The sequence below is a fragment of the Ranitomeya variabilis genome, chromosome 6 (assembly GCF_051348905.1).
Source record: "Ranitomeya variabilis isolate aRanVar5 chromosome 6, aRanVar5.hap1, whole genome shotgun sequence".
In the NCBI taxonomy this organism is placed as follows: domain Eukaryota; kingdom Metazoa; phylum Chordata; class Amphibia; order Anura; family Dendrobatidae; genus Ranitomeya; species Ranitomeya variabilis.
The window spans coordinates 238,927,980-238,940,415 of NC_135237.1; the positions used below are offsets into that span (position 1 = coordinate 238,927,980).

At 43.1% G+C, this 12,436-nt stretch overlaps 1 protein-coding gene across 1 annotated transcript in view; it reads right to left on the minus strand.

The window, feature by feature from the left end:
- Positions 1 to 1,598: 1,598 nt before the first annotated feature.
- COL15A1 (collagen type XV alpha 1 chain) overlaps positions 1,599 to 12,436 on the minus strand; it is a 1,855,347-nt gene continuing 1,844,509 nt past the window's right edge. The window contains exons 37-38 of the mRNA XM_077269528.1: positions 8,028 to 8,143; positions 1,599 to 2,667 (exon numbers count right to left, since the gene is read on the minus strand). Coding sequence (XP_077125643.1) covers positions 2,451 to 2,667; positions 8,028 to 8,143 — 333 coding nt within the window. The 3' untranslated portion in view covers positions 1,599 to 2,450. The remainder of the gene's footprint in view (positions 2,668 to 8,027; positions 8,144 to 12,436) is intronic.

The window sequence follows — 12,436 nt, forward strand, 5'->3', positions numbered from 1 at the left end:
TCTGTTTCAGTCCTTCATTGATTTGAGACTTTGATGGAGGTTCACCTTTCAACAAGACAATGACACAAAGCATACTGCCAAAGCAACAATCAAGTGATTTATGGGGAAATGTGTTAATGTTTTGTGGTGACCTAGTCAAAGCCCAGACTTTAATCCAATTGAGAATCTTTGGTCAGATTTGAAGATTGCTGTTCACCGGAGGAAACCATCTAACTTGAAGAAGCTGGAGCAGTTTTGCCTTGAGGAATGGGCAAAAATCCCAGTGGCAAGATGCGGAAAGCTCATAGAGGCTTATCCAAACTGCAACTGTAACTGCCGCAAAAGTAGACTCTACAAAGTACTGACTTTAGGGGGAGTGAACAGTTTTGATACTGAAGTTTTCAGTTATTTTGTCCTATTTGTTGTTTGCTTGACAATAAAACCAAACCAAATTTTCACAATTGTAGATGTGTTCTTTACAGGAACTGATGCAAACCCTAAAAAAAACAGTGAAATTCAAGGTTGTGAGATAGCAAAACACCAAAAAATGCCAAGTGGGTGAATACTTTTCAAGTCAAGGTATTATAAAGAAATATTCATATTAAGACAATTTGTTTCCAATAAATGTTGCACCTTAAAGGAGTTGTCTGATGCTTTTAAAATGTAGGAAAAAAAGAAGAAACTACAGTGAATCACTGGCCCCAATGTTGACCAATACATCATTGCTACTGTGATTGGCTGCACTAGTCCAATATCCACCAGGATTAAGCAAGGAGTACGGAGACCATTGAAGACCTTGGCATTGTTTGATTGGGAGATGCAGGGAATATGTACAGTATAGACGTATAATCAGTATTCTGTTTTCTTACTACATTTTTTTTCTACTCAGTGGCTGGACAACCTCATCCCCAACTTGTGTTGAGTTTTATATGCTTATCATAAATAGATAAGTACCAGATTCTCTTATATGAATAGCACCGTACAGTCCAGCTGTCAAATACAGCAGCAGACCACAAAGCACCATGTCATCATATTGTTTATTCTTATTGACTTTAGGCTGTTATGTCCCTTGGGGACTAAATGAAATTTTTACCACATAAACAACCTGCTGGTTCCTGACAGTAAAAAGACAAATATGCAACAAACTTTACTATATTATTTCCACATGAAAACATGTGCCTAATGTGAAAAAAAAGATAAATTATTAAATTGGTGAAACGTTTGTTCACTTGGTCCAAAATACAGTATGTAATAAGTCTTATAATGTTTAGTAGTGGAAGCAGCAAATATTTTAATCAGTGAATTTAGTTTGCTTGGTAACTCATGTAACAGATGAACATACAAAATAGATTCAGCATCTTATCGTACTATAAAATGTACTATTTAGGGTTATTACAAATAGTTGTTTATAAACCTGAATCACGTATAAAACATTAAAATGATTAATTAGTTGATTTTTTTTTACATACAGAGATGCGCAATGTATGTTTGTATGTTTTGTGTGTGTATATTGTACATTGAGCAAATGCTCGCTCAGATATACTGTACTTCATTCATCATCTGGTGTATATTACAATAAAAACTACATTATATATATATATATATATATATATATATATATATATATATATATATATATATATATATATATATATATATATATATATAATGTTATAGGATTATTTGAAATTTTTTGCTGACACAAGGAACTTCATGGATTCCACAGGCCTATCATAGCTCTGTTAGAAGTTAAAGCCAATTTTTTACGGATCTTGTTAACTTATATTTTTGTCATGTTCCTGTCCTGGTTTCAGTATTTATGACAGAATTCTTAGACTACACTGTTCATGCTTCCCATATTACAGAAACCCCCAATGGAGAAAGAAACACAATAATATGGATCAAAACTTAACAGTTGCTAAAAATAAATGATAACACAAATGTGTATCAGAAACTGTATTAGTATAGCCGTCATGTTTATCCTTGTGGACCGCATGCTCATTTGTTTTATAGGGAATGTCCAAAAGCTTGTCTTCCAAGCTATAGGTGCTGAATGTAGGACTATCCAGTTTTATTTATTGTAGTCTGGTGTAAAATATATCCACATGCAATTCAATGAGTATGTGAAGGATTGTTTTGTCCTTTCTTATGTGCTTCTTTTCATTCAAACATTACGTTTACAAAAAAATGTCAGCTTCACTTGAAAACTTAGAAAATAAATTGCAGTGTATTGGGCTATATAGTTTTCCAGCCCAAGGCAAAAAAAACATTACCTGATCTGCTATCAATCCAACCTTCATTCTTAAATGTAGCACCAAATTGCAGACTGAAATCTGCTTTCCAACACAATTCTGTATGCAATGAATGAGGTATGTTTTCTTTGGCTATAAGTGTGTGCAATCTGTTAGACGTTCAATATATACATTAGGGATTTCAGTGTCTTCTTAACTTATTTTTCCTTCTATTTGAATTTATTTTCTCCTTTCATCCACATTATGGCTGTTCTCAATACATAAAACAATAAATTTATTAGAGCAACTGTATGATTTCTGATCTAACAGCCTTCCACTCCGAAGTAAGGACGCCTGTCCACTGACTGCCATGTCTGCTGTTCTCCACGCCTCACAGTAATTATGGACCATTCTGATGCCATTCTGACTTGAACCATGCCACAGTATTTTTTGAGGCCTGTAAATGGTAAAACATACAAAATTAGTATATCTAAAATCTTATTTTGAAGGGTGTTATACAGATTGGTAGACATAATCATGGTTAATATTATATACAAAACATAATGATGTTAACAGTGGAAAGAGCATTGAAGGTCATAATTTGGGTATTCATAGTCTTTAATACCTAGAACTTTTTCTTCTATTTTAAAATGTATTTATTTTACAATATTTTACAGACGAGCAGCTTGTTAGACCTATTAGAGATCCATTCACGGCAGATTTGGAGGGCGCCATAGATACTGTAGTGGGAGCCTGGCTATCAGTCACTATCCACCATTAAAACAAATTATATCTGTTTACTTATTAAAGAGGTTGTTCACTACATTGTGTAGTGGGGAGAGCAATATAAACCTTACAAATAAGGCTTTCTTCAAATACCTTACGTATACAAATGTGCCTGTGAGTGGCGCTATTGCTGTCTGCTCTTTCCCCATCATGTGACCACACTACAGGTGCCTCTGATGTCCGGTGATATTACGTCAACGTCCGGATTGGAAGCTGTGACCCGGCATCACCTTGGCGGGACTCATTCTCCCTGAGTGACTGGGCTGTGGGCAGTGTTTCATTGCACGTCACAGCCGAGCATCACGCAGCTCTCCTGCACTGCTTTTATTAAAGGGAACCTGTCACCACGTTTTTGGAAGATGGGATAAAAATAGCATTAAATAGGGGCAGAGGTGGGCGTTACATTAGTGTGTGTGTTATGCGTTTATTACCCACCTAAGTTGCCGAAATAACTTTGCAAAGTCTCCGTTTTCGCCTGTCAATCAGGCTGGTCAGGTCGCATGGGCGTGGTGTCTTCACCCAGATTTGGCGTAGTTTTCCGTTGGTGGCGTAGTGGTGTGCGCATGCCCAAGGTCCCGAATCCTCTTCCAGGGGATTTAAAATAGCGCGGTGTTCGTTATTGCATTGGTGATCGGTGGGCGCGGCCATCTTCCTTTGGCCGCGCGTGCGCAGAAGCGGCGCTCTGCTGGCCGCGGCTTCAGGAAAATGGCCGCCGCGATATCCATCTGCGCACGCGCGGCATCGCGGCGGCCATTTTCCTGAAGCCGCGGCCAGCAGAGCGCCGCTTCTGCGCACGCGCGGCCAAAGGAAGATGGCCGCGCCCACCGATCACCAATGCAATAACGAACACCGCGCTATTTTAAATCCCCTGGAAGAGGATTCGGGACCTTGGGCATGCGCACACCACTACGCCACCAACGGAAAACTACGCCAAATCTGGGTGAAGACACCACGCCCATGCGACCTGACCAGCCTGATTGACAGGCGAAAACGGAGACTTTGCAAAGTTATTTCGGCAACTTAGGTGGGTAATAAACGCATAACACACACACTAATGTAACGCCCACCTCTGCCCCTATTTAACGCTATTTTTATCCCATCTTCCAAAAACGTGGTGACAGGTTCCCTTTAACAGAATATCGCAAACCCACGTGATGCTGGGTGGTCACGTGTGGTGAAACTCCACCCACAGCACATCAGAGGCAGCTGCAGCCGGGGATAACATGATGGGAATGAGCAGACAGCAATAGCGCCACTCACAGACACACTTGGAAATGCAAGGTATTTGAACAAAGCCTTATTTCCAAGGTTTATATTGATCTGCCCACTACACATTGTAGTGGACCGCCTCTTTAAGGCCCCCAGATACAATAAAATCACCAGGACTAGTGGACTACTTTATTTGTATAGGGGCCTCTGACTCTTCCTCGGCAAATAATAACTAGGAATGAAGAATTCTTTCTATTTTAACTTCAACAGCCATTAATTTTGTTCTCAGGGGAAATAAGCTTGCAACGCTCCTGCAATCCTTCACAATAGGTAGTACAGAGTTGTGTTAATTGTATGCTGCTGACAGATCAGTTTTGTGATGGAGGAGCATTTCAGGAGATAATCCTCTGTCCTATGGATCAATACGGCAACATTTACAGTTTGACTTCAACGGTCTTCAGCACCAGGCAACAAACACAGCTAAACTAGTGTGTGTCAGCCCATTTCTACACATCCCCATCTTGCAATATATCATCCTTTCTGTCCCCTTTATACAAAGCCACTTCCTGCAGTCCATCAATTCTTTCTGGCCCCATGTGTACACCTATCCAGCAGTATATCATTCCTCTCATGCCACTGTATACAACCCATCCTGCAGTATGTTTCTCCTTCAAGCACCCTGTATACACTCATCCTGCAGTAAATCACTCAGCCCCCTGTACACAGCCCATTCTGCAGTATATCTCTCCTCTCAGCCTCTTGTATGCAGAGCCCTTCCTGCAATACATCACTCCTCAGCCCCCTGTATACAGCTTATTTGGCAGTACATACCTCTTTGCAGCTTCCTGAATACAGCCCATCTATACAGCTAATACTGTAGTATATTTCTCCTCTCAGCTCCCTGTGTATAGAGCCCCCTCCTGCAGTACATCACCCCTCTCAGCCACCTGTATATAGCCCTTCCTGCAGTACATAACTTGTTTCAGTACCCCAGTATGCAACCCAACCTGCAGAATCTTTCCTATCAGACTATGTATACAGCCCATCATGCAATGTATCTCTCCTCTCAGCCCCCTGTATACAGCCCATCCTGCAGTATATCGCTCTTCTCAGTTACCAACACACCCATAAACTGCTGCTTTTTGTTATGAGCTCTCTGCACTGTGATGAAGAAAGATCCTCTAGCTGTGTTTTTTTTTTTACTGAAATCCAAAATAAAATTTAAAAAAAATCAGAAAGTTATACAATGTTGTTACCCTTTTTGCCGGTTTATATTTAACCATTTTATTATCCTAACCCTAATTAGAGTTAGGAAAACAATGTAACATTTTATGTGTGTATTTATGTTGTTTTTTTTTTTACTTCGTCCATCAGGTCCTTGTCTCATCTCATTAAATTACAAGTTATAGAAAATGTGATGCGCTGCAGCTTCTTCCTGTTAGCTGGGCTGTGAACGCTAGGATAGGCTTATTGCTGTGATGACCTATCACAGTCTTCCTCCATGCCTGGGTTGTTGGTTAAGACTGCTTGCATTGTGATGTTAATTTGCAGCATTGACATTAAAAAGTGAGACTGCAGAAAAAAGCCAAGTATTTGTTATGAAATGCAGGTCATTAACCCCTTCACGACCTTGGGATCCAGTTTTTGCACTTTTATTTTTGCTCTCCATCTTCCTTTCTGTCAATATGGCTGTTTGAGGGCTTGTTTTTTTATTGGATGAGTAGTAGTTTTGATTGATTTATCATATAGTGCAATTCCCACAATTATTTTTTTTTTAATTTATTTTTTTTACACTTTTTACTTGCTTCAATAGTCTCCATTAGAGACTAAAAGCTGCAATCTTCTGATCGCTTGTGCTGCACATAACAGGCCTCCAGCCCTGCTATGTGTAGCAGAAACGAGCATCTGCTATGAACACTGACCACAGGGTGGCACGCATAGCGGATTAGAAATAACAAACACAGGGGTCTCCTGCAGACATAAGACGGGGAGACGATGGGCGGCGTTAATGATGCGCTTCCGGCATGTGAATGTTTAGTGTCAATGTCAGAGATTGACAGTGGCATTTAACATGTTAGCTGGGGGTGGATCGTGATTCCACCCATGGCTGTTAGGGACACATGACAGCTGATCAGGTCAGCTGTCATGTCCCGGAAAAGGTGCGGGCTCATATCCGGACCTCACATCAAAGTGAAAGAGGCGACCTATGATGTATAGACATGTCATAGGAGGTAAAGGGGTGGGTTTACCAAAAAAACAAAAATTATTATATATATATATATATATATATATATATATATATATATATATATAATAAGTTGTTTATACAGAGTGATCCTGCTCAATTTACCTTACTGCTTGTGCAGCTTTTGTTTACAAAGTAAAATGGTTTTTTTTGTACATTAAATGTTTTTCTTTTATGTAAAACTAGATGGAGACCCGATGCTTTCGCATCGGGAGGGCGGTAATGTCATGATGGGGGCAGGCATGCGGCACTGTTGTTGCCTAATGGCATCCTGTGATAATCTAATAACTTTTGCATCAGGGGACTCATGTGCTTGACGCCTACGCTTATATGCATTGTTTTTGTCCCAGCTATGCTGTTGCTCTTCAAAAGTCTCATTTGCCCTTTGTTGTCTTCGATGTTGTGCCTTTGCTGCTTTCCTTCCATTGTCATTGGTGTACTTTTTAGGAGGAGCCATGTTGGCGTTGATATTTGCTTTTAAAGGGGTTTTCCCACAAACAAAAGTTCATTTTAAAAATGGTCTGTGTCTGACCCTGTACCGAATATACCACAGCTCCTGGGCAAGGGAGGAAGCAAAAGACAATACGGACATTACAGCAGGAGATCGCAGAAGATACATTTTGTGAGAAAAAATATTTTTTAAAAACAGTCAGTGAAATATTTTACCTCACAAAATTAATTGACTGTGATCCCCTGCTGTAATGTCAGTATTGTCTTTTGCTTTCTCCCTTGCCCAGGAGATGTGGTATGCTCCATACACGGTCAGACACACTCACCCCTGTGTCTGACCGTGTACAGAACATACCACAGCTCCTGGGCAAGGGAGAAAGCAAAGACAATACTGACATTACAGCAGGGGATCGCAGAGGATACATTTTGTGATGTTAAATATTTTTTAAAACCAGTCAGTGAAATATTTTACCTCACAAAATGAATCAACTGTGATCCCCTGCTGTCAGTATCATCTTTTGCTTCCTCCCCTGCCCAGGAGATATGGTATGCTCCGTACACAGTCAGACACAGCCAATTTTTAAAATTAACTTTAGTTTGTGGGAAAACCCCTTTAATGTGACCGGCTTCCTCTGACTGTAGACACGTCGTGCTTCTGCCACCGGTATCAGCCAAATGATTCTCTGCACCTGCGCGTAATTCGCACAGGCGCAGTAAATCAGACCGCCGCCATCTTTATGCAGACAGATAGCGGCGGTCACATTAAAACTGTGCGTGTGCTCCTCCTGTACAAACATGGCGGCAGTCAGTGAATCATTCGGCTGATCCAGGCGGTGGTGTGTTTGCGACGGTATTCTGCTGGTCGTACCGCGCAAGAGGATGTGAGTGTGTGTGAGTGTGTGTGTGTGTGTGTGTTGCGACTGTGTTCCATTCATGGTACTGCACAATAGGTTGGTACCAGCAGCAGTTTCCATATTGAGACACCCATCACTTGGGTGTCCCAATATGACGGTCCGTGAACTTCCTCTGCTTGGAATTCTGGGATACAGTGATATCTGGACAGAACAGGAAATGAAAACATTACAAGGCAATTATATAAATAGATGATAGCAAACTGCCAAACCTACCAAGCTGAATCAGTCAATACATTTCTTCCATCAAAGGAATAAATTGGAATTTGAGCATTGAAACGTCCTCCATTTCCAGAAAATATAGATTCCCAGTTGTCAAAAAGAACTTCACCCTAACAAAAAAATATTAATTACAATTAAAATAGAAGACTTCACAGTATATACAAAGAATACTTAAATTTACTTCTCTCGCTGAAAAAAAAAGATGGACATCATGAATCAGAGTCTGGCTGCACAATTGCACCCAGGTATATTTCTCTAGGAAACAATCCGGAGTTTCAGAGAAATTAATATACTTTAAAGGGGTTGTCCACTACTTTCAATTATCCCCACAATGTATCCCCCCGGGGCCCCTGATGAATTGTGTAAATACCTTGCGTTGCCTTTTTCCCCTGTGAGCGGCGCTATGCTGGTGGCTGAGTCCGGGTCACATGACCCCCAGGCTGCAGCCACCGCTAATTTCCGCCGACGTCACGTCAATTTCCAGACTCTGGAAATTGACGTGACGTCAGTAACAGGCGTGTCCCAGCCGCACAGTCAGCAGTCACTCAAGAGTGACTGGGCTGTGGGCGGGACTGTGCTGTGCTGGGGGCGGGCGGGGCTTTGCTGGGGGCGGGCGGGGCTGTGCACTGCAGGTGTCTGGTGCTGGGATCTGCTTGCTGAGATGTGCTGCGGCGGCGGCTGATCCCGTGGCTGCGGCCGGTGCCGCGGCCGGTCCCGCGGCGGCTGGTGCGTCGGCGGCCGGTGCCGCGGCCGGTCCCGCGGCGGCTGGTGCGTCGGCGGCCGGTGCGTCGACGGCCGGCCCCGCCGCGGCGGCCGGTGCCGTGGCTGCGGCCGGTGCTGAAGGTGGCTGTGCGGTGGTGGTGGCGGCGGCGGCGTTGTCTACAAGTCCCATCGGGCTCTGCCTGCTACAGTGACAGTGAGTGACACATTAGCCAATGATGGGACAGTAGTAGTTCCATCATCCGGCTAATGTGTTGAATGTAAAAAAAAAAAAACACATATACAGTACATACATACATAGAACACATACAGGACATGCGCCATGCGCCGACATGCGCCGACATGCGCCATGCGCCGACATGCTGCATGCGACGACATGCTGCATGCGACGACATGCGCCATGCGACGACATGCTGCATGCGGCGACATGCTGCATGCGGCGACATGCGCCATGCGACGACATGCTGCATGCGACGACATGCGTCATGCGATGACATGCTGCATGCGACGACATGCGCCATGCGAAGACATGCGCCATGCGACGACATGCGCCATGCGATGACATGCAGCATGCGCCGACATGCGCCATGCGACGATATGCGGCATGCGACAACATGCGGCATGCGACGACATGCGCATACAGTACATACATACAGTACATACATACATACATACATTACATACATTACATACAGTACATACATATAGACATACAGTACATAACACATAGAGTACATAATCACCATCACTTGTCACTTTGATCCCCGAAGCCATTGTCATCTGTAAAAAATATTAAAATAATAAACAAACACTATACTCCCTGATCCGCAGAAATCCAATTAAAACGAGTGTCCCACAACGATCTCCCGTGGAGAGCAGGAGCATCAGCTGACGCAACCACTCACCAGGGGCATCAGGAACACAATTAGGGGAGGAAGGTATCCTTCCACAATGTATTCCCCACAATGTATTCCTACGCCCCTGTGAGAAAATAGTCCCTAGTCTCACTTTATGGCATGCTGTATGAGAAAGTTCCCACGCAGCTTTTTGCCATAAAGTGAGACCAGTGAACTTTAGTAACCTCAGTGATACACTGCAGGAGCCATTGCCTCCTGTCAGTGTGTCACTGAGGGTCCTATAGAGCGGTGACATCAACCCTAACCGTAAACGTGACAGAAATACGTGGCACTTTAATACGTGACACTGAAATACGTGGCAAGTGGCACTTACATACGTGGTACTTAAATACGTGGCACTTACATACGTGGCACTTACATACATGGCACTTACATACGTGGCACTTACATAAGTGGCACGTGGCACTTACATACGTGGCACTTACATACGTGGCACTTATATACGTGGCACTTATATACGTGGCACTGAAATACGTGGCACTGAAATATCGTGGCACTATGACTGTCGGAAAATGTTCATTAAACGGTTAGGGGTGAGGTTAGGGGTAGGGTTAGGGTTAGGGTTTGGATCCCTTTATCACCCTGATGGTGGTGGGTGGTGTTTCAGTGTTTTTTTCTGTTTTTTTTTCTATAAAAACGCATGCGTTTTTAACGCAAACAAACGCATGTGCTTAAAAACGCATGCGTTTACATAGACAGCAATGCATTTTTTTGCCGCAAATAAACGCATGCGTTTTTTTGAGGCAAAAAAACGCCGCAAAAAATTACTACAGGTTGCATTTCTGCAAATGAACGCGCGCGTACAAAAACGCATGCGTTGCCGAAAACGCGTCAAAACGCATGCGAAAAAACGCATGTGTATTTAATGTTAAGTATAGGAAAAAAAACGCATGCGTTTTTTAGCGCTAAAACGCAGCATCCAAAACCGCAAGTGTGAAACCAGCCTCAGTGCCGGAATTGGCGCATCTTACAGATGCGCCATTTCTGGGGTGGCTGCGGACTGGTATTTGTAGCAGGGGGGGGGGACCAATATCCATGGCCCCTCTCTAGGCTATGAATATCAGCCCGCAGCTGTCTGCATAGCCTTTCTGGCTATAAAATATAGGGGGACCCCACGTCATTTTTTTTGGGGGGGGTCCCCCTATTTTAATAGCCAGTAAAGGCTACGCAGACAGCTGCGGGCTGATATTCATAGCAGGCTACAAATATTGGCCCCCGGCCGTCGGCTTTCCCCCTCTTGCACAGAAAATTGCGCGGGAGCCCACGCCGTTTTTTTCAGTTTTTTATTAAATTAAACGCTCATTAAGGCCTGTTTCACACTTGCGTCGGCACGGGTCCATCGCTATGCGTTGGGCCGACGTACCGACGCACGTTGTGAAATTTGTGCACGTCGTGGGCAGCGGATGCAGTTTTTCAACGCATCCGCTGCCCATTCTGAAGTCCGGGGAGGAGGGGGCGGAGTTTTGGCCGCGCATGCGCGGTAGAAAATGGCAGACGCGACGGACGTGCCAACGGTCCGCCAAAACACGACACATCCGTTGCACGATGGACGCGACGTGTGGCCATCCGTCGCGATCCTTCACTAATACACGTCTATGGGTAAAAAATGCATCCTGCGAGCACATTTGCAGGATCCGTTTTTTTCCCAAAAAGACGGATTGCGGAAAACGCAAGTGTGAAAGTAGCCTTATAGAAACATCGGCCTTTCTATTATATATCTATGGATATATCTATCTATAGATATATTTATCTATAGATATATCTATAGATACATAGATGTATCTATCCATATATTTGGGTGCTTTCACACATCAAGTTTTTGCCGTGAGGCACAATCTGGCGAGTTTTGAAAAAAACGGATCAATTTTTTTTCCGTCGGATCCGTTTTTTTCTCATAGAGTTTCATCCGTTTTTTGCCGGATCCGTCAAAAAAGCTGTTTCCGCCAGATGGAAAACACATACAGAGGAACGTTTTTTCTGTCCGGCGAAAAAACGCACAGCGACGGATCCGGCAAAAAAACGTATGAAACTGAGCTGTGAAATGATGAATCCGGCCTTGGAATCCGTTTTTTCATGCATGTTTCCATTCAAATCATGCACATTTTCCGTTTATTTACTTATTTCCAAAAACAGCATTAAAACCGCGCATAAACCGCACCAAAAAAAGCATCAAAACTGCACCAAAAACTGCATCAAAACTGCACCAAAAACTGCATCAAAACCTGGTGCAGTTTTGTAGTTTTGCAGTTTTGGTGCGGTTTTGATACAGTTTTTGGTGCAGTTTTGATGCAGTTCTTGGTGTGGTTTTGGTGCGGCTTTTTCCGCAGCATGTGCACAACAAGTCTGCGGCTCCCATAGACTTACATTGGTTGTACACTACACTGCGGATTTGATGCAATTCAGTGCAGCAAAAAACGCTGCGGATCTGCAATCAGATCCGCAACGGGTGCACACAGCCTTAGCATTTAGTGAACCTAGCCAAAAAGCCAAGCAAAAAACAAGTGTGGGATTGCACTTTTTTGCCATTTCATTGCACTTTGAATTTTTTTTCACATTTTCTGCTACACGACATGGTAAAACCAATGGTGTCGTTCAAAAGTAGAACTTGTCACGCAAAAGATCACATGGCCATATTGACGGAAAAATTATGGCTCTGGAAAGAAGGGGAGCGATAAACGAAAACAAAAAAGCTCCAGGGGTGAAGGGGTTTAGAAACATGGATATGGACATACCTATGGAAATAGACATAGATATATAGATATATCT